The 23,556-nt window shown below is 47.5% G+C and overlaps 1 protein-coding gene across 4 annotated transcripts in view; it reads right to left on the reverse strand.

Moving 5' to 3' along the window:
* ADGRB1 (adhesion G protein-coupled receptor B1) overlaps positions 1-23,556 on the reverse strand; it is a 719,771-nt gene that overhangs the window by 90,598 nt on the left and 605,617 nt on the right. For all 4 annotated transcript variants that reach the window (XM_075352815.1, XM_075352814.1, XM_075352813.1 and 1 more), the window contains exons 19-21: positions 21,190-21,293; positions 15,138-15,240; positions 10,859-11,009 (exon numbers count right to left, since the gene is read on the reverse strand). In XM_075352815.1, the coding sequence (XP_075208930.1) occupies positions 10,859-11,009; positions 15,138-15,240; positions 21,190-21,293 (358 nt within the window). The remainder of the gene's footprint in view (positions 1-10,858; positions 11,010-15,137; positions 15,241-21,189; positions 21,294-23,556) is intronic.

Here is a 23,556-nt window from a genome sequence, read left to right on the forward strand (position 1 = left end):
TGTTAATTTTTTTTTTTTTTGCTAAAAAATAAAACTTTTTTTCTTAATAATTTCCTTTTTCAGAGCTCTATTTTAGAGATCCTGATATTTTCTATTTTCCGGTCAGTGAAGTGATGACTCGGGATTTTTTTGTTATTTGTTTGCAGGAACAACTTTTATTGCTCATGATTTAGTTGTGGCATGTGCACTTTTAATTTATTTATTTATTTAAATTACTCCTCAGTAAGGCAGGAGAAAAAAATAAAAAGTAAAACAGCAATTCTGAATTTTTTATTTTGCTTAATTTTATTTAATAACCCTGATAATGACAGTGTTAAAATTATATATATATATATATATATATATATATATATATATATATATATATATAAAATTTGGCTTAATTTTATTAAATAACTCTAGTGGTGACAACACAGTGATGCCGTGAGGGTTTTGTTTTTCGTTTTTTTTTTTATTTAGTTTACTTTTATTTATTAACTCTGGTAATTACACATCGATGTCAGGTGGGTTCTTGTTTTAATTTAATTTTGATATATTTTTTAATTTAGTTTAAATTTAATTAATACCTCTGGTCATGACACAGCAATACCTGGTGATTTTTTATTTATTTATATTATTATTTATTTTGTTCATTTTTTTTATTATCTCTGCTCATGACACAGTGATGCCAAGTATTTCTTACTTTTTTAACTTTATTTTATTTAGTTTAATTTTATTTATTATCTCTGTTTATGACACATGAATGCACGTGTTTGTTTTTTTTATTTAGCTTAATTTTATTTAATAACTGGTCGTGACACATCGATGGCAAGGGGTTTTTTGTTTTCTATTTAGTTTAACTTTAGTTATTAACTCTGGTTATGACACACCAATGAAGGTTTGTTTTGTTTTTTTTTTTAATTTATACATATCTATATGACACAGCAATGTCAGGTTTGTTTTTGTTTTTACTTATTTAATTATTTATTTTATATTATTTTTTTCAATTATCTCTAGTGAAGACACAGCACTTCCAGGTGTTTTTCCTTTTTGTTTTTTTTCATTTAGTTTAATTTTATTTAATAACTTTGGTTATGACACAGCAATGACAAGTGGGTTTTTGTTTTAATTTTTATTATTTAATTTAATTTTATTTATTAATGTTGGTGATAACACATCGGTGACAGGTGTTTTCTTTTTTTTATATATTTTTTATTTAGTTTAATTTTAATTAATACCAATGGTCATGATACAGTGATGCCAGGAAAGTTTTTGTTTTTATTTATTTAGTTAGTTTTTTTGATTGTCTCTGGTCATGACACAGCGATGCCAGTTTGTTTGTTTTTTATTTAGTTTAATATTGCTTAATAACTCTGGTCATGACATAGGGATGCCAAGTGTTTTTTTGTTTGTTTTTTAATTCAGTTTAATTTTATTTACTATTACTGGTCATGACACAGCGATGACAAGATGGTTTTTGTTTTTAAAGGGAACCTGTCATCAGAAATTTTGCACTAAACCTAAAAGCTTCCCCCTCTGCAGCTCCTGGGCTGCATTCTAGCAAGGTTCCTGTTGTTCTTGTGCCCCCCTTGCGCAAAATGGTGGAGGCGGCGGTGAAAGCGCAATCACGAAATTATGGGCGGGTACTTGCTGATGAAAGTCACAGCGCTGCCCATAATCTCGCGCATGCGCAACACGTCACCAGCGGTCACACTGCACATTGCAGTACCGCAAGAGTGGCACAGCGCATGCGCGAGATTATGGCCGCCCATAATCTCGCGCATGCGCCGTGCCACTCTTGCGGGACTGTGCAATGTGCACAGTGTGACCGCTGTTGACGTGTTGCGCATGCGCGAGATTATGGGTGGCGCTGTGACTTTCATCAGCAAGTACCCGCCCATAACCTCGTGCTCGCGCTTTCACCGCCGCTTCCACCGCCGCCTCCATCGTTCTGCGCAAGTGCTGGCCAGCTTACCTCACGTCACCTCTTTGAAATTGCGCGATGGGGGATGGCCTAAAGCAACAGGGAGGCAGACTAATGGCCACCAGAGAGCCCGCCCCCGTGTACCATTATCAAGATCTGAATACAAAAAGGTACCACTTTACAAAGTCTTTATTTTAGTCAGAAAGGGGGCACAAGAACAACAGGAACCTCTCCAGAATGCAGCCCAGGAGCTGCAGAGGGGGAAGCTTTTAGGTTTAGTGCAAAATTTCTGATGACAGGTTCCCTTTAATTTAGCTTAAATGTATTTATTATCTCTGATCATGACGCAGTGATGTCAGGTGGGTTTTTTATTTTTATACAATTTTTTTACATGTATTTTTTTTAATTAAACTATATATTATATATATATATATATATGTATATATATATATATATATATATATTTATTTTTATTAGTTTAATTTTAATTAACTCTGGTGACCCAGCGATGCCAGCTGTGTTTTTGTTTTTATTTATCTATTTTATTATTTATTTAGTTCAATTTGTTTTTTTTTATCTCTGGTCATGACAGCAGTGCCAGGTGGTTTTTTTTGTTTTTTTTAATTTATATAAATTTAATTACTTTATTTAATAACTTTGGTACTTTGGTCATGAAACAGAGATGCCAAGTGGGTTTTTGTTTTTATTTCTTGTTTTTTTTTTTTATCTATTTTAATGTTTTTTATTATTACGCGTCATGACAGAGCAATGCCAGATTTCTTTTTTATAGTTTATTTGTATTAATTTTATTTTTTATTATTATTATTATTATTATTATTAAGCGTCATAATGCCAGAAGGGTTTTTCTTTTTATTTCTTTTGTTTTTTTTTTTTTATCTATTTTAATGTTATTTATTATCACGCCTCATGACACAGCAATTCCAGTTTTTTTTTTTTTTTTTTCTCTTATTTATATTAATTTTATTTATTATCCCTGGTGTGAGACTCATGTGGGATTAGTGGATGAGGGCAGGTATATCTCACCCCGGTATCGGTCCTATGTGACTTAGCCTGGTCAGGATCACCTGGCTACTAATGGATTAATGGGAGGTGAAGGACGGAGGTAAAAGGAATCTGGGAAGTTGGGGGAGGGTCTCCATCTGGGAACACAGTAAGCCTGTCTGTGTAGGAGACACTTGTGAGGAGCAGTGCCTGATGTTTGTATGGTGTAGCTGGAAGGGAGAAGCCCTCCAGTTGATAGTTAGGATAACACCGTGTATAGTTAGCGCCGGACAGGCAAGGATTTATTTTGTTGGTGTTTTTTTTTCTTTTTGTTTATGTTTCACTGCAATAAACCTGACCAAGCGTCAGTTACACCTTGAATTCGGCTGTCTGCCTGAGGTGAATACGTGCCCTTTGAACCCAGCAAAGGCGATCCCGGAGCGTGTTATCACATTGTGGTGGAGAATGCGGGCAGCACGTTACAGCGCATCATAATGGATGACGTGGTGAAAGTGCTGGTACAATCCGCAGCTGTGCAGCAGGAGGCTAATCGCTTGATGTCGGCACAGTTGAAGGAACTGGTGGAATCGACGGTTAAAGACCGCCAACTTTTTCAGCAGGTGGCGCAGCGTCTGGCGACCGTACCGGAGAGTAATGCGGAGGCTGACCAGAGGGTGATTCATGTGAGTCGGTGCTGGCAGAAATTAACCACAGAGGACGATGTGGAAGCTTACCTGACCACGTTTGAACGGACGGCGGAGCGGGAAAAGTGGCCAAAGGAGCGATGGGCCGACTTGCTTGCACCGTTTCTGGCAGGTGAGGCCCAAAAAGCCTACTTTGATCTTGAGCCTGAAGCAGCGCATGACTTTGATAAACTAAAAGCCGAGATCCTTGCCCGGCTTGGAGTGACGACGGCCGTGCGAGCACAGAGAGTTCATCAATGGACTTATCAGCCCGATAAACCACCGCGGTCACAGATGTTTGACCTCATTCACTTGACCAAGAAATGGCTACAGCCCGAGGTTTTGACGGCGCCAGAGATGGTACAAAGAATCGTTCTTGATAAATACCTAAGAGCTCTACCGCCATCTCTGAAGAGGTGGGTAAGCCATGGAAACCCCACGACAGCGGATCAGCTAGTGGATCTAGTGGAGCGTTATTCCTTGGCAGAAGGACTTATGGACGATGCTACACATCCTCGCTCTTCCCCTTCTCGACGAGGATCTGGTAAGACTGTTCCAGGGTCATGGGGAGGAGGAAAATATTCTAAGGCAGTGGAGGAGGAAAACAGGACTGCTGGCCCTGTGAGGGCTAAGGTGCCAAACTATGGTCTTAGCAAGGGGCCCGTGAGGTGTTTCCGCTGCCAGGAGGCGGGCCACATTGCTGCAAACTGTCCAGTAACTGCAGAACCGATGCAGTGTGATGTCACGGACTTTGAAAAACGCAGGGCTATGGTTGCACGGGTAGTGTGTGTTGCTGCATGTCAAGGCGATATGAAAAAACACCTGTGTGAAGTGTCCATTGATGGCAATACTGTTGTTGCACTATTAGACTCGGGAAGTGTGGTGACTCTGGTAAAGGCCAGTCTGGTAGCAGTCCCGATGGGACCGTCAGATAAATTTTCTGTGACATGTGTGCATGGAGACACCTGCTCGTACCTCACAACGGTCTCCTGCATTACTACGCCCTATGGGTCTGTGCATCATAAGGTGGGACTAGTACCAGCCCTATTGCATGATATCATTTTGGGCAGGGATTTTCCCCACTTCTGGCAGTTGTGGGAGAACCAATTAGTACCCCAGGGTAGCCGCACAGATGATCCTTCTCCCACACCTTGTGTGGGCCCGGAGCCACTAGAGGATGCCCCACAAGAGGGTTCAGAGGAGGAATCCGCTGAAAACAACCCCCAGTTCCCCTTTTCAGTTCTGGCGGGTGATTCCGATGAACCCGGGGCAGAGGCGGACACGGGTGGCTGTCCCCCTTCCTCTGGGCTGAATTTGGAAGTTCAGAAAGATGACTTCCAAAGTGAGCAAATGAGAGATCCTACCCTTTCTCAGGCTATAAAAAATGTTAAAATGATAAACGGGGTGCAGGTGGATGCAGGTACTAGGCTGTCTTACCCCTACATGGCACTGGAGAATGACTTTCTCTATCAGATAGAGAAGAAGGGGGATGACACAGTACAACGATTGGTTGTGCCGAGAGCCTACAGGCGGAGAGTGCTGGACCTGGCACACGGACACATGATGGGGGGACACCTGGGGGTCCAGAAAACTACCGAAAGGATATTACACTGTTTTGTTTGGCCCGGCATGCATCACGATATTCGCACCTATTGCGAGTCTTGTCCCGACTGCCAAATCTCTGCGCCTAGGCCCCGTTTCTGTAGCCCCTTAGTACCTCTGCCTATCATCGAGATCCCATTTGAGAGAATTGGGATGGATTTAGTTGGACCCCTCCCCAAGTCTGCACGAGGACACCAGCACATCCTTGTCATCTTGGATTATGCCACTCGTTACCCCGAGGCCATCCCTTTGCGTAACACGGCCACCAAGACCATTGCCAAGGAGCTGGTCCATGTGTTTAGTCGGGTTGGTGTCCCAAAACAAATACTCACAGACCAAGGAACCCCCTTTATGTCTAAAGTAATGAAAGAACTCTGCAGGCTGTTACAAATAGCACAGTTACGCACCTCCGTGTATCACCCTCAAACGGACGGACTGGTCGAACGGTTTAACAAAACTTTGAAACAGATGCTCCGTAAGGCGATAGACAAGGACGGGAAGAACTGGGACTACTTACTCCCGTATTTGCTTTTTGCCATCCGGGAGGTGCCCCAGTCTTCCACCGGGTTCTCTCCTTTCGAGCTTCTGTATGCCCGACGTCCCCGTGGTCTGTTAGATGTCGCTAAAGAAACCTGGGAGGGACAGGTCACCCCGTTCAAAAGCGTAATAGACCATGTAACCCAAATGCAGGACCGTATTGCGGCAGTGATGCCCATCGTTAAAGAGCATATGATACAGGCTCAAGGAGCACAGAAAAGGATTTATGATAGGGGGGCCAAGATCCGTACTTTTGCACCCGGAGATAGGGTGTTGATCCTGGTCCCCACGGCAGAAAGCAAATTTCTGGCAAAGTGGCAAGGCCCCTTTGAAATTAAGGAACGGGTGGGTGAGGTAAACTACAAAGTGTACCAGGCTGGTAAAAGGAAGCCTGAACAGATTTATCACGTGAATCTGATAAAACCCTGGAAGGACCGTCCAGCTCTGTCAGCAGATCTGGCCCTTCCGGTCTGCAAGCAGACCATACCGGATGTCGGGACGGCGGAGACTCTGTCGGAGCGGCAAAAGACCGACGTCAAGCAGTTTGTAATCAACAATCACGAGTTTTTCTCGGAAAAGCCCGGGCAGACCACTCTCATTAAACATGACATCATAACAGAGCCTGGGGTAACAGTTCAGGTAAAGCCCTACCGAATACCGGAGGCTCGGCGGGAAGCTGTCTCCCGAGAAGTGAAGACCATGTTAGAGTTAGGTGTAATCGAGGAATCGCATAGCGCCTGGTCGAGTCCGATTGTGTTAATACCGAAACCAGACGGCTCCATTAGATTCTGCAATGACTTCAGGAGATTAAATGCGGTCTCCAAATTTGATGCATACCCTATGCCACGGGTCGATGAATTAATAGATCGGCTTGGAAAAGCCCGGTATATCACGACCCTAGACTTAACGAAGGGCTATTGGCAGATCCCACTAACAGAGGCCGCTAAAGAGAAAACCGCGTTTTCTACACCGGAAGGTTTATACCAGTATGTGTATATGCCGTTTGGACTACACGGGGCACCGGCAACCTTTCAAAGGTTGATGGACCGAGTCCTGAGGCCCCATAGGCAGTATGCTTCTGCGTATTTGGATGACATAGTCATTTACAGCCTGGACTGGGAGACGCACCTCCAGAAACTAGAGGCTGTGATTGAGGACCTGCGGGAGGCGGGTCTAACAGCAAACCCCAAGAAATGTCATATCGGGCTGGAAGAAGCCCGGTATTTGGGATACGTAATTGGGAGGGGAATTGTTAAACCCCAGATTGACAAGATACAAGCCATTCAGAACTGGCCGCAACCAGTCAACAAGAAGCAGGTGAGAGCATTTTTGGGAATAGCCGGCTACTACCGACGGTTCATTCCCAATTTTGCGACTACCGCTGTTCCCCTGACGAACCTTACCAAAGGGAAAGACTCTGTCATGATCAAATGGACCACGGCAGCCGAAGAAGCCTTCCATAACTTAAAACTAGCTCTTTGCTCTCAACCTGTGCTAATGACTCCTGACTTCCGCAGCGAGTTCGTGGTCCAAACGGACGCTTCTGATGCCGGTATAGGGGCTGTATTGTCGCAACTGAAGGACGGAGAGGAACATCCGGTCCTTTATCTTAGTCGGAAACTTAATAAGCATGAACGCAACTATGCCATAGTGGAAAAAGAATGCTTAGCCATTAAGTGGGCTCTAGAGTCCCTTAAATATTACTTGATTGGAAGGAAGTTCCGGCTGATCACTGACCATGCCCCTCTCAAGTGGATGCACTTGAATAGGGAACGGAATGGCCGAGTGACCCGGTGGTTCCTTGCACTTCAGGCCTACCGTTTTACAGTGGAGCACCGCCCGGGGGTGCGGATGGGGAATGCTGATGCCCTGTCTCGTGTGCACTGTTTTGTGGGTGCTGTTGCTCAGCTGCAGTGGTCTGAGCAGAGGGGGGGGATATGTGAGACTCATGTGGGATTAGTGGATGAGGGCAGGTATATCTCACCCCGGTATCGGTCCTATGTGACTTAGCCTGGTCAGGATCACCTGGCTACTAATGGATTAATGGGAGGTGAAGGACGGAGGTAAAAGGAATCTGGGAAGTTGGGGGAGGGTCTCCATCTGGGAACACAGTAAGCCTGTCTGTGTAGGAGACACTTGTGAGGAGCAGTGCCTGATGTTTGTATGGTGTAGCTGGAAGGGAGAAGCCCTCCAGTTGATAGTTAGGATAACACCGTGTATAGTTAGCGCCGGACAGGCAAGGATTTATTTTGTTGGTGTTTTTTTTTCTTTTTGTTTATGTTTCACTGCAATAAACCTGACCAAGCGTCAGTTACACCTTGAATTCGGCTGTCTGCCTGAGGTGAATACGTGCCCTTTGAACCCAGCAAAGGCGATCCCGGAGCGTGTTATCACACTGGTCATGATACCAGAAGGGTTTTTGTTTTTATTTTTTTTTTATATATATATATATATATATATATATATTTTTTATTATTTAGTTTCATTTCCATCTCCCACCCCAATTGTAGAGCATTCTTACTAGCCCAGTTGAAGACCTGTAGACCATCATGACCGCCATTACGACCAATCAATCCCCAGAATTTCATGATGGGGGCCTTGCTGCACTTTTAGAGGAAGCTCCGACTTCTGTAAAACCGCTTAAATTCCAAAGTCACTTTTGACCGCAGCATCTTAAGGATTAACATGTCCGAGATGGGAGTTAACTCTTGAGAGCCGGCTTGCGTGCTATCAGCTAAGGAGCATGTAAAAGGGGCATGGGTTAGCAAAACTTTATCCAAATGTGGCCCTCCTGTGATCTGTTTTCCTTGAGGGACACATTGACCAAAAACCTTGTCCAAAGCGGAGCCCTCGCCCCTTTTACTATCTGGAATTATGTGGGTGGAGGAAAGTAAAATGAAACATAATGTATCTTGTTTGTTCCTTTGATGCCGTGCTCATCGTTATCTTTTCGCCTCGTGGAGCGATGCGTTCCGTGATTATTACGACTCCACTAATTGCATTCCGAAAATTGCCAGATTCAATCTCCGCCATTGGCCGCTTTACGCCAGAAAACAAATTCCGCTGCAATTATTTCCCATTCATTTTCCTAATTTCCGATGTGCTTGCACAATGCGCTCCGCGGGTCAGGGAAAATCTACATTTGTGCTTTTTTTTTTTTTTATTTTAGCACCTCCAGCCAATGCAATTAAGGAGAAAACAAATGAGATGCCATCATTTCCCGTCACCCCATAAAGCAGGATCCTTCGTAGTGCGAAAGCCAAGACGGAACAATCCACGGAGCTCACGGAAACTAACATTACAAAAAGATTCACTATTTTCCGTATAATCGCCAACTTGTGTCCTCATGTAATGGATCCCAAAAAACTCATGGATCTCCACAGTGTCCAACTCCCAATATGCAGAGGATCCACAGATTACAGCTGATCACTGGAGGTCTCAGCAGCAGGGCACCACATTATCAATATACATGAGGATTCTTTACTGTAAGAGCCCTAAAGTTTTTTTTTCCCATTGTGAAGCTGAATTATTTGGCAGTGTAACTGTGAATCCAGCTTTAAGATGAGACAACACTAGAAAGCAGCAGCATGGAGGACATTGTACAATGGTACTGAACAGTGTAACTGTAAATCAAGCTTTAAGATGAGATAAAAGCAGCAGCATGGAGGACATTATACAGCAGTACTGAGCAGTGTAACTGTGAATCCAGCTTCAAGATAAGACAACACTAGAAAGCAGCAGTATGGAGGACATTATACACTACTGAGCAGTGCAACTGTGAATCCAGCTTTAAGATGAGACAACACTAGAAAGCAGCAGCATGGAGGACATTATACAAAACTACTGAGTAGTGTAACTATAAATTCAGCTTAAGATGAGACAACACTAGAAAGCAGCAGCATGGAGGACATTATACAAAACTACTGAGTAGTGTAACTGTAAATTCAGCTTAAGATGAGACAACACTAGAAAGCAGCAGCATGGAGGACAATATAAAACAGTACTGAGCAGTGTAACTGTGAATCCAGCTTTAAGATGAGCTAACACTACAAAGCAGCAGCATGGAGGACATTATACAACAGTACTGAGCAGTGTAACTGTGAATCCAGCTTTAAGATGAGCTAACACTACAAAGCAGCAGCATGGAGGACATTATACAAAACTACTGAGTAGTGTAACTGTAAATTCAGCTTAAGATGAGACAACACTAGAAAGCAGCAGCATGGAGGACAATATAAAACAGTACTGAGCAGTGTAACTGTGAATCCAGCTTTAAGATGAGCTAACACTACAAAGCAGCAGCATGGAGGACATTATACAACAGTACTGAGCAGTGTAACTGTGAATCCAGCTTTAAGATGAGCTAACACTACAAAGCAGCAGCATGGAGGACATTATACAACACTACTGAGCAGTGTAACTGTGAATCCAGCTTAAAATGAGACAACACTAGAAAGCAGCAGCATGGAGGACATTATACAAAACTACTGAGCAGTGTATATGTGAATCCAGCTTTAAGATAAGACATCACTAGAAAGCAGCAGCATGGAGGACATTATACAACACTACTGAGCAGTATAACTGTGAATCCAGATTTAAGATGAGACAACACTAGAAAGCAGCAGCATGGAGGACATTATACAATGGTACTGAGCAGTATAACTATGAATTCAGCTTTAAGATGAGATAATACTAGAAAGCAGCAGCATGGAGGACATTATACAACACTACTGGGCAGTGTAACTGTGAATCCAGCTTTAAAATGAGATAAAAGCAGCAGCATGGAGGACATTATACAACACTACTGAGCAGTAAAACTATGAATTCAGCTTTAAGATGAGTAAAACACTAGAAAGCAGCAGCATGGAGGACATTATACAATGGTACTGAGCAGTGTAACTGTGAATCCAGCTTTAAGATGAGATAACTAGAAAGCAGCACCATTATCTCTGCTCTGTGTTTCTCGCTCACTCTGTTCCTTAGCCCTCAGCCTCCACACTCCATAGACTTCAACAGGCAGCTATAATCTGATCCCTCATCGGGCTGGCAGTTCATCTTCTCTTGAGTTGGACGGATTTTAGCAGAGTAAAATATAAAACTCTTGTGCGAAAAAAAGAAGACAGAACCTTACCCCATCCCAGACACAGGAACCGCTTGCGGATGATCCTGTTGCGGAGCCGTCCGGTCACTGCCATGTAGGACTGCCATGCCTCCGTCAGCACCCAGCAGAAGGAGGAGAGGAAGAAGAAGTGCAGGAAGGCGGCCACCAGGGTGCAGATCACCTGAGGGCACAGAACAAGGCGTGAAACGGGAGGAAAACAGACTGCAAGGGTCATTACTATTATATTTCTGATACTGATATGTTACAAGGTCACAGTGATGGGGGGTCCCGAACCCCCAACAAGGGTGTGAATACTGAGGGCCGGACATGAGTGCAAAGTACAAATGCACCAATGTGGCCGCTAAGACTCTGCGGGAGCAGCCGGTCGTATTGAGCTGCTGCAGGGACTCACACAACTGATTGTTTTGTTACAATGTATCAGTGTAAAGAGAAGGGGAGGAGCTGAGAGCGGGGTGCACAGAGCGGAGCGGGTCCGGCTCCAAAAACACCTAAAACAATCCGTGCAAAAACACCTGACAGCGTCTCCCAAGCATTAATATTCTAAAAACTCTTTGTTTATCATTTATTCCGTCATTTCTTCCACTTTAGGTTTTGAATAATGTCTGATCGGAGTAAAAGGAAAGTGCACGACCCTTCTGTGCCGGAATCCGCTGCTAATTAGGAACTGTCCAATCAGAAGCCTGCAAAACAAACCACTGCAAGACATGTGTCAGTACGGCTATGTGCACACGCTGCTTTTTTTACTGCGTTTTTCAGGTGCATTTATGGCCTCAAAACTGCACGCACTTCCTTCCCCAGCAAAGCCTATGAGAATTCATTTTTGTTACCCGCACAGTGCAGTTTTGTTTGGTTGCGCTAAAAAAAAAATTGAATCAATTCTTTTCTGCGTTTTTCCATTGTTGGAATGCATTGGAAAGACGCAGCAAAAATGCACAAAAACGTGGTAAAATGCGGTGCGATTTTACCGCAAGTGTGTTTTTGGCGGCTAAAAAAGCTGCATCTTTGTGGTCACAAAAAAATGGCAACGTGCGCACATAGCCTAACAGGGAAATTCCTAAAAAAAACTCCCCAAAGGAGCATTTCCTGCAGCAGATTAGTCATTTTTAGGCCATATTCACACAGTGCATCTTAAGATGCAGCGTTTTTGGCCCCAAAAAATGCACCCGTGATAAAACCGTTTAGACGCGGGTTTTTTTTTTTAAGTCAAATCTATTGACTGGAAAAGCTCAAAAACACAGTAAAAGCGCAAAAAGAATTGACAAGCTGCATCTTCAAAAATGCAGCCAACAAAAGATGCCCAGTGTGAACAGCAACATAGAAATCTCATAGACTTTGTGACCTCAAACATGCAATAAAAGATGCCTTAACCATCTCCACCTGTTAGGCCGGGGCCACACGGGCACTAGTGCGATGCTCGCATGACACTTGGCTCGCACTGGCAGCACTGCAGGAGCCGACTGTCATGCTAGTATCCATGAGACCGTGCGTGCGGACCTCAGCTGCGGGGGGGGGGGGGGGGCGGACCGGCTCTGCAGAGGGGAAGGTGGGATTTCTCTCCCTCTCTCCTCCATAGCCGGCTATTGCCATTCTCACCCTGCACACCGGTGTACCGCGAGTGCAGTGCGATTTTTCTCTCGCCCCATAGACTTGAATGGGTGCGAGAGAATGAGTCTCGCATTACAGTTGCAGCATGCTGCGATTGTTTTCTCGGTCCGATTAGGGCTGAGAAAATAATCGCTCATGTGCGCTGACACACAGGCTAGAATTGGGCCGAGGGGAATGCCATGTTTTATCACTCCACTCGCACCGATTTTCTCGCCGTGTGGCTTAGGCCTAACCCTCACAGTATGTGCGCACATTGACTATTTTGATGCAGAAACGTCTGCATCTCTTTGCAGCAAAACACGCATTTTGTCACGCGTTTTACTGCGTTTTTCACCCATGCAATGCATTGGAAAAACGCAGCGAAACGCAGTGATCAAAAATGCAGCAAAACGCAGCCAAAAACGCACCGAAACGCGGTAAAAACGCATGCCATGGGTGCGTTTTTTTTTTGCGTTTATGTGCGTTGTTTGTGGCCAAAAATGCACAAAAACGCAGCTTCAAAAATACGCTGTGTGCGCACATAGCCTAAGAGAGGATTGAGCAGGGATGTGGGTTTGTTACAGTGTGTCGCCTACACAGTACAAGTAAAGTGTCTCAGATGTGAACCCAGAACAGGAAGATGCCAATCTACAGCTCATTTTAAGCCTTTAACTATGGAAATCAGGACTAGGCGTCAGCACCCGGCACACCCGGGCAAGTGCAAGGTCCCAGGAAACCCAGGGGAGCCCACGTGCAGTCAGCAGGGGCGAGGGGAGGATGAAAAATGCAAGTCTGTGCGTCCATGAGAAATTTGGACCACACTTGGATGACATCAGAGTGCGCCCCAATGTTCACCAACTGTCAGAATGGAGTAAATGAAGATTTTTTTTTATCTTTCACCCTTTATGAAAAAACTGATGACACTCGGAGCACACTGTGATCAGAAGCATTGCTCTGCTCATACGTGGAGACGTCAGCCGTCTGAGTCAGCCCTTAGTGGTGGTCTGAGCTGTGACAACGTATCTGATCAATACTCCACCGGAGCCTCCTGGAGGAGCGCACACCTCCATCCACACTCATCTATTGTCTTAATCCACTGCCTGAGCTTTACATTACACTTGACTTTGTGAACCCCAATGTGCACAGAGAGGTTAATTGATTATGTGGGGGGTTAATTAGAGCCACCGTAACCTGCCGCAGCTCTGGAGGAGGACGAGGACGTATCTACTTCATCACTGCAATGTTTAATTAGGAGCATAAGGAAATGCATCCGCTGGAGGTCGGGAGCGAGCGAGAAAAACACACATGTAACTGCGAGATAAGACAGAAATAAGAAAGACGGGAGCCAGAAGACGACGCGTCCTCACACCTGACCAGAGTGACCAAGAGGGATGGAAAGCTCACCGGTCACACCGCCGGAAAAAGGAAAGGACAAAGCGCCTTCAGTACGGGGCGACGGACACACAGAACAGGAACCCAACGGGTGTAAGTAGTATGGAGAATGTCAGTGTAACAGTTACAGAAAAAGCATTCACTATACTGAGGCGTTACTGCTGGTGAAATAAAAAATCACCAAACTCAGGAGAAATAGGTGCAAAGTATGAGAATCCGGGGATTATAAAGGGGCCAAACTAATAGGGGGTAACACTGAGCAAACAATAGGGGATAAAACTGTGGGAAACAAACAATAAGGGGTAAAGCTGCAGGAAACAATAGGGGGTAAAGCTGCAGGAAACAATATGGGTTAAAGCTAGGGAAATAATAGGGGGTAAAGCTGCAGGAAACAATAGGAGATAAAGCTAGGGAAATAATAGGGGTAAAGCTGCAGGAAACAATAGGGGTTAAAGCTGGAGGAAACAATAGGAGATAAAGCTAGGGAAATAATACGGGGTAAAGCTGCAGGAAACAATAGGGGTTAAAGCTGCAGGAAACAATAGGAGATAAAGCTAGGGAAATAATACGGGGTAAAGCTGCAGGAAACAATACGGGTTAAAGCTGGAGGAAACAATAGGGGGTAAAGCTGCAGGAAACAATAGGGGTTAAAGCTAGGGAAACAATAGGGGGTAAAGCTGCAGGAAACAATAGGGGTTAAAGCTAGGGAAACAATAGAGGGTAAAGCTGCAGGAAACAATAGGGGTTAAAGCTAGGGAAACAATAGGGGGTAAAGCTGCAGGAAACAATAGGGGTTAAAGCTGCAGGAAACAATAGAGGTTAAAGCTGCAGGAAACAATAGGAGATAAAGCTAGGGAAACAATAGGGGGTAAAGCTGCAGGAAACAATATGGGGTAAAGCTGCAGGAAACAATAGGGGGTAAAGCTGCAGGAAACAATAGGAGAAAAAGCTAGGGAAACAATAGGGGGTAAAGCTGCAGGAAACAATAGGGGTTAAAGCTAGGGAAACAATAGGGGGTAAAGCTGCAGGAAACAATATGAGATAAAGCTAGGGAAACAATAGGGGGTAAAGCTGCAGGAAACAATAGGAGATAAAGCTAGGGAAACAGGGGGTAAAGCTGCAGGAAACAATAGGGGTTAAAGCTAGGGAAACAATAGGGGTAAAGCTGTGACAAACAATATCGGGTAAAGCTGTGGCAAACAATAGAGGGTAAAACTGGGCAAATAATAGGGGGTGAAGCTGTGTCTCCCCCGGTCTCCTCCTTCCCCGTATCCCGCACTCCTCGCCCCGCTCTTCACAGTAAATTCATTACCTTGTTTCTGGTTTGCGTTTGTCCCACAAGTATTAGGGCGTTCGAAGAAATGATGGACAAACAGAAGTTGATCAGGATGACGGAGCGCTCAGACCGGATATACCTGAAAGAAAAGAAGGGAAAGGTGACATTCCTTTCCCAAGAAGCTGCAAAAACCCTAGTGCATGCCCTTATTATCTCCCGCCTGGATTATTGCAACCTCCTGCTCTGTGGCCTTCCTTCTAACAGTCTCGCACCCCTACAATCTATTCTACACTATGCGGCCCGACTGATCCACCTCTCCCCCCGCTACTCCTCGACGTCTCCTCTCTGCCAATCCCTTCACTGGCTTTCCATTGCCCAACGATTACAAAGCCACCCACAACCTGTCTCCTCCCTACATCTGTGACCTAGTCTCCCGGTACTTACCTGCACACAACCTCAGATCCTCACAAGATCTCCTTCTCTACTCCCCTCTCATCTCCTCTCCCCACCATCGCATCCAATATTTCTCCCGTGCATCCCCCATACTCTGGAACGCTCTACCAGAACACATCAGACTCTCGCCTACAAGCTTCAAAAGGAACCTGAAGACCCACCTCTTCCACCAAGCCTACAACCTGCAATAATACTATGTCCACTATTACACCGCACGACCATCTCTACCTTCACCTACTGTATCCTCACCCAACCCTTGTAGACTGTGAGCCCTCGCGGGCAGGGTCCTCTCTCCTCCTGTACCCTCACCCATCCCTTGTAGACTGTGAGCCCTCGTGGGCAGGGTCCTCTCTCTCCTCCTGTACCCTCACCCATCCCTTGTAGACTGTGAGCCCTCACGGGCAGGGACCTCTCTCCTCCTGTACCCTCACCCATCCCTTGTAGACTGTGAGCCCTCACGGGCAGGGACCTTTCTCCTCCTGTACCCTCACCCATCCCTTGTAGACTGTGAGCCCTCGCGGGCAGGGACCTCTCTCCTCCGGTACCCTCACCCATCCCTTGTAGACTGTGAGCCCTCGCGGGCAGGGACCTCTCTCCTCCTGTACCCTCACCCATCCCTTGTAGACTGTGAGCCCTCGCGGGCAGGGACCTCTCTCCTCCTGTACCCTCACCTATCCCCTGTAGACTGTGAGCCCTCGCGGGCAGGGACCTCTCTCCTCCTATACTCTCACCCATCCCTTGTAGACTGTGAGCCCTCGGGGGCAGGGTCCTCTCTCCTCCTGTACACTCACCCATCCCTTGTAGACTGTGAGCCCTCGGGGGCAGGGTACTCTCTCCTCCTGTACACTCACCCATCCCTTGTAGACTGTGAGCCCTCGCGGGCAGGGACCTCTCTCCTCCTATACTCTCACCCATCCCTTGTAGACTGTGAGCCCTCACGGGCAGGGACCTCTCTCCTCCTGTACCCTCACCCCTCCCCTGTAGACTGTGAGCCCTCGCGGGCAGGGACCTCTCTCCTCCTGTACCCTCACCCATCCCTTGTAGACTGTGAGCCCTCGCAGGCAGGGACCTCTCTCCTCCTGTACCCTCACCCATCCCTTGTAGACTGTGAGCCCTCGCGGTCAGGGACCTCTCTCTTCCTGTACCCTCACCCATCCCTTGTAGACTGTAAGCCCTCGCGGGCAGCGACCTCTCTCCTCCTATACCCTCACCCATCCCCTGTAGACTGTGAGCCCTCGCGGGCAGGGTCCTCTCTCTCCTCCTGTACCCTCACCCATCCCTTGTAGTCTGTGAGCCCTCGAGGGCAGGGACCTCTCTCCTCCTGTACCCTCACCCATCCCTTGTAGACTGTGAGCCCTCGCGGGCAGGGACCTCTCTCCTCCTATACTCTCACCCATCCCTTGTAGACTGTGAGCCCTCGGGGGCAGGGACCTCTCTCCTCCTGTACCCTCACCCATCCCTTGTAGACTGTGAGCCCTCGCGGGCAGGGACCTCTCTCCTCCTGTACCCTCACCCCTCCCCTGTAGACTGTGAGCCCTCGCGGGCAGGGACCTCTCTCCTCCTGTACCCTCACCCATCCCTTGTAGACTTTGAGCCCTCGCGGGCAGGGACCTCTCTCCTCCTATACTCTCACCCATCCCTTGTAGACTGTGAGCCCTCGGGGGCAGGGTCCTCTCTCCTCCTGTACACTCACCCATCCCTTGTAGACTGTGAGCCCTCGGGGGCAGGGACCTCTCTCCTCCTATACCCTTACCCATCCCTTGTAGACTGTGAGCCCTCGCGGGCAGGGACATTTCTCCTCCTGTACCCTCACCCATCCCTTGTAGACTGTGAGCCCTCGTGGGCAGGGACCTCTCTCTACTCCTGTACCCTCACCCAACCCTTGTAGACTGTGAGCCCTCGCGGGCAGGGTCCTCTCTCCTCCTGTACCCTCACCCATCCCTTGTAGACTGTGAGCCCTCGTGGGCAGGGACCTCTCTCTACTCCTGTACCCTCACCCATCCCTTGTAGACTGTGAGCCCTTGCGGGCAGGGACCTCTCTCCTCCTATACTCTCACCCATCCCTTGTAGACTGTGAGCCCTGGCGGGCAGGGACCTCTCTCCTCCTATACTCTCACCCATCCCTTATAGACTGTGAGCCCTCGCGGGCAGGGACCTCTCTCCTCCTGTACCCTCACCCATCCCTTGTAGACTGTGAGCCCTCGCGGGCAGGGACCTCTCTCCTCCTGTACCCTCACCCATCCCTTGTAGACTGTGAGCCCTCGGGGGCAGGGTCCTCTCTCCTCCTGTACCCTAACCCATCCCTTGTAGACTGTGAGCCCTCGGGGGCAGGGACCTCTCTCCTCCTATACCCTCACCCATCCCTTGTAGACTGTGAGCCCTCGAGGGCAGGGACCTCTCTCCTCCTATACCCTTACCCATCCCTTGTAGACTGTGAGCCCTCGCAGGCAGGGACCTCTCTCCTCCTGTACCCTCACCCATCCCTTGTAGACTAGGAGCCCTCGCGGGCAGGGACCTCTCTCCTCCTGTACCCTCACCCATCCCTTGTAGACTGTAAGCCCTCGCGGGCAGCGACCTCTCTCCTCCTATACCCTCACCCATCCCCTGTAGACTGTGAGCCCTCACGGGCAGGGTCCTCTCTCTCCTCCTGTACCCTCACCCATCCCTTGTAGACTGTGAGCCCTCGAGGGCAGGGACCTCTCTCCTCCTGTACCCTCACCCATCCCTTGTAGACTGTGAGCCCTCGCGGGCAGGGACCTCTCTCCTCCTGTACCCTCACCCATCCCTTGTAGACTGTGAGCCCTCGGGGGCAGGGTCCTCTCTCCTCCTGTACACTAACCCATCCCTTGTAGACTGTGAGCCCTCGGGGGCAGGGACCTCTCTCCTCCTATACCCTCACCCATCCCCTGTAGACTGTGAGCCCTCGCGGGCAGGGTCCTCTCTCTCCTCCTGTACCCTCACCCATCCCTCGTAGACTGTGAGCCCTCACGGGCAGGGACCTCTCTCCTCCTGTACCCTCACCCATCCCTTGTAGACTGTGAGCCCTCGCGGGCAGGGACCTCTCTCCTCCTGTACCCTCACCCATCCCTTGTAGACTGTGAGCCCTCGCGGGCAGGGACCTCTCTCCTCCTATACTCTCACCCATCCCTTGTAGACTGTGAGCCCTCGGGGGCAGGGACCTCTCTCCTCCTGTACCCTCACCCATCCCTTGTAGACTGTGAGCCCTCGCGGGCAGGGACCTCTCTCCTCCTGTACCCTCACCCCTCCCCTGTAGACTGTGAGCCCTCGCGGGCAGGGACCTCTCTCCTCCTGTACCCTCACCCAACCCTTGTAGACTGTGAGCCCTCGCGGGCAGGGACCTCTCTCCTCCTGTACCCTCACCAATCCCTTGTAGACTGTGAGCCCTCGAGGGCAGGGTCCTCTATCCTCCTATACTCTCACCCATCCCTTGTAGACTGTGAGCCCTCGGGGGCAGGGACCTCTCTCCTCCTGTACCCTCACCCATCCCTTGTAGACTGTGAGCCCTCGCGGGCAGGGACCTCTCTCCTCCTGTACCCTCACCCCTCCCCTGTAGACTGTGAGCCCTCGCGGGCAGGGACCTCTCTCCTCCTGTACCCTCACCCATCCCTTGTAGACTGTGAGCCCTCGCGGGCAGGGACCTCTCTCCTCCTATACTCTCACCCATCCCTTGTAGACTGTGAGCCCTCGGGGGCAGGGACCTCTCTCCTCCTGTACCCTCACCCATCCCTTGTAGACTGTGAGCCCTCGCGGGCAGGGACCTCTCTCCTCCTGTACCCTCACCCCTCCCCTGTAGACTGTGAGCCCTCGCGGGCAGGGACCTCTCTCCTCCTGTACCCTCACCCATCCCTTGTAGACTGTGAGCCCTCGCGGGCAGGGACCTCTCTCCTCCTATACTCTCACCCATCCCTTGTAGACTGTGAGCCCTCGGGGGCAGGGTCCTCTCTCCTCCTGTACACTCACCCATCCCCTGTAGACTGTGATCCCTCGTGAGCAGGGACCTCTCTCCTCCTATAACTTCACCCATCCCTTGTAGACTGTGAGCCCTCGGGGGCAGGGTCCTCTAGCCTCCTGTACCCTCACCCATCCCTTGTAGACTGTGAGCCCTCGCGGGCAGGGTCCTCTCTCCTCCTGTACCCTCACCCATCCCTTGTAGACTGTGAGCCCTCGCGGGCAGGGACCTCTCTCCTCCTGTACCCTCACCCAACCCTTGTAGACTGTGAGCCTTCGCGGGCAGGGTCCTCTCTCCTCCTGTACCCTCACACATCCCCTGTAGACTGTGAGCCCTCGCGGGCAGGGACCTCTCTCCTCCTGTACCCTCACCCAACCCTTGTAGACTGTGAGCCCTCGCGGGCAGGGACCTCTATCCTCCTGTACCCTCACCCATCCCTTGTAGACTGTGAGCCCACGCGGGCAGGGTCCTCTCTCCTCCTGTACCCTCACCCATCACTTGTAGACTGTGAGCCCTCGCGGGCAGGGTCCTCTCTCCTCCTGTACCCTCACCCAACCCTTGTAGACTGTGAGCCTTCGCGGGCAGGGACCTCTCTCCTCCTGTACCCTCACCCATCACTTGTAGACTGTGAGCCCTCGCGGGCAGGGACCTCTCTCCTCCTGTACCCTCACCCATCCCTTGTAGACTGTAAGCCCTCGCGGGCAGGGTCCTCTATCCTCCTGTACCAGTCTGTACCTTGTATTGTTTGATTATTGTACTTGTCCCTATTCTACCCCTTTCACATGTAAAGCGCCATGGAATAAATGGCGCTATAATAATAAATAATAATAATAAATAGTAATAATAGTTCGGGCCTATAGTGAGACAGGGAGTGGATTTCAGGCTACCTGAGATGAGGCATCTAAGCTGGAGCCACTGATCGTAGTACTAACGCTGCAGTGTAAAGCATGAGGGAGAGATGTCAGCAGTTTGAGCCTATGCTATCACAGATATGCTCAGGGACTGTGGCTTACCTGCCTTATCTATAGTAGTCAGTAATCTAACCTCTCTCGTCCTATGATCAAACTGCCCTCTTTTCCCTTCTCCATGCTTTATACTGCAGCTCTGATCACACACCTGTGGTCAGTGGCTTCAGATTCGCTGCACTCTCTACTGGAGTCTCAGGCTCTCTGAAATGCACTTTCAATGTAATAATAGCCTTGGACTGTCGTCTTGTCCCTCCTGCTTTACACTGCAGCTCTGGTAGTGTAATTATTGGCTCTAGCTTTGCTGCTTTATCTATTACAGTCTCCGGTTGTCTGAAATCCACTTTGTGTGATAATAGACTCAAACTGCGCTCTTGTCTCTCCCTTCTGCTTTACACTGCAGCTCTGATCACAGGACTATGATGAGTGATTACAGTGTAGATCCGTTGCCCGCTGGAGTTTGTGGGAGTCTGAAATCCACCTCCTGGCTGATTTTCCCACTGAAGATTGGTTCCTTCATATAAGAGGAGGAGCCTGAATAAGGAGGAGGAGCTTAAATAATATTTTACAAGGCACAACAGCCAAGAGAAGTAATAGTCCGCCTAGTGGTTGGCAGAAGTACTGCACTGTCTGTACAGTGCTGCACTCAATCCATTAACCCTTTGTGGTATTTAAAGTCACAGTACATATATTTACTGACCTCCAGACAGAGACGTAGATGATGATCAGCAGGAGGAGGGTGAGCGAGGAGACGCCACAGCCGACAATCAGGGTGACCGAGGGCACCAGGACCTTCTCCATATTCTGCAAGACAAGAAATGATCTGTTAGGACAGAAATGCAGTCTCCTCCGAATACTACAACCTCCATCATCCCCCTACATATCCACGAACAGACGCTTCCACCTGTCTCACACCACACATCTCCATAGCACTGTCCTCACATTCTATTCATGAATCAGCAGCTCAGGATGAGCAGAGCTATGCATGTGCGACACATGGGAGGAAGGCACAAAGATTATTATCCGAGGAGGACGAGTATATCAGGAAGTCACCAAAATATACAGCCATTACACATGATACGAGATATCACTGTGTTATCTGTGGTGTTACATAGGACTGCAGGTGACATCTACTACATTATCTATACTCAGAGAGATATCACTGTGTTATCTGTGGTGTTACATAGGACTGCAGGGGACATCTACTACATTATCTGTACTCAGAGATATCACTGTGTTATCTGTGGTGTTACATAGGACTGCAGGTGACATCTACTACATTATATGTACTCAGAGAGATATCACTGTGTTATCTGTGGTGTTACATAGGACTGCAGGTGACATCTACTACATTATCTATACTCAGAGAGATATCACTGTGTTATCTGTGGTGTTACATAGGACTGCAGGTGACATCTACTACATTATCTGTACTCAGAGATATCACTGTGTTATCTGTGGTGTTACATAGGACTGCAGGTGACATCTACTACATTATCTGTACTCAGAGATATCACTGTGTTATCTGTGGTGTTACATAGGACTGCAGGTGACATCTACTACATTATCTGTACTCAGAGATATCACTGTGTTATCTGTGGTGTTACATAGGACTGCAGGTGACATCTACTACATTATCTGTACTCAGAGATATCACTGTGTTATCTGTGGTGTTACATAGGACTGCAGGCGACATCTACTACATTATCTGTACTCAGAGAGATATCACTGTGTTATCTGTGGTGTTACATAGGACTGCAGGTGACATCTACTACATTATCTGTACTCAGAGATATCACTGTGTTATCTGTGGTGTTACATAGGACTGCAGGTGACATCTACTACATTATCTATACTCAGAGAGATATCACTGTGTTATCTGTGGTGTTACATAGGACTGCAGGTGTCATCTACTGCATTATCTGTACTCAGAGATATCACTGTGTTATCTGTGGTGTTACATAGGACTGCAGGTGACATCTACTACATTATCTGTGCTCAGAGATATCACTGTGTTATCTGTGGTGTTACATAGGACTGCAGGTGACATCTACTACATTATCTGTACTCAGAGATATCACTGTGTTATCTGTGGTGTTACATAGGACTGCAGGTGACATCTACTACATTATCTGTACTCAGAGATATCACTGTGTTATCTGTGGTGTTACATAGGACTGCAGGTGACATCTACTACATTATCTGTACTCAGAGAGATATCACTGTGTTATCTGTGGTGTTACATAGGACTGCAGGTGACATCTACTACATTATCTGTAATCAGAGAGATATCACTGTGTTATCTGTGGTGTTACATAGGACTGCAGGTGACATCTACTACATTATCTGTACTCAGAGATATCACTGTGTTATCTGTGGTGTTACATGGGACTGCAGGTGACATCTACTACATTATCTGTACTCAGAGATATCACTGTGTTATCTGTGGTGTTACATAGGACTGCAGGAGACATCTACTACATTATCTGTAATCAGAGAGATATCACTGTGTTATCTGTGGTGTTACATAGGACTGCAGGTGACATCTACTACATTATCTGTACTCAGAGAGATATCACTGTGTTATCTGTGGTGTTACATAGGACTGCAGGTGACATCACTACATTATCTGTACTCAGAGATATCACTGTGTTATCTGTGGTGTTACATAGGACTGCAGGTGACATCTACTGCATTATCTGTACTCAGAGATATCACTGTGTTATCTGTGGTGTTACATAGGACTGCAGGTGACATCACTACATTATCTGTACTCAGAGATATCACTGTGTTATCTGTGGTGTTACATAGGACTGCAGGTAACATCTACTACATTATCTGTACTCAGAGATATCACTGTGTTATCTGTGGTGTTACATAGGACTGCAGGTGACATCTACTACATTATCTGTACTCAGAGAGATATCACTGTGTTATCTGTGGAGTTACATAGGACTGCAGGTGACATCTACTACATTATCTGTACTCAGCGAGATATCACTGTGTTATCTGTGGTGTTACATAGGACTGCAGGTGACATCTACTACATTATCTGTACTCAGAGATA

The sequence above is a fragment of the Anomaloglossus baeobatrachus genome, chromosome 6 (assembly GCF_048569485.1).
Source record: "Anomaloglossus baeobatrachus isolate aAnoBae1 chromosome 6, aAnoBae1.hap1, whole genome shotgun sequence".
NCBI classification, from domain to species: Eukaryota; Metazoa; Chordata; class Amphibia; order Anura; family Aromobatidae; genus Anomaloglossus; species Anomaloglossus baeobatrachus.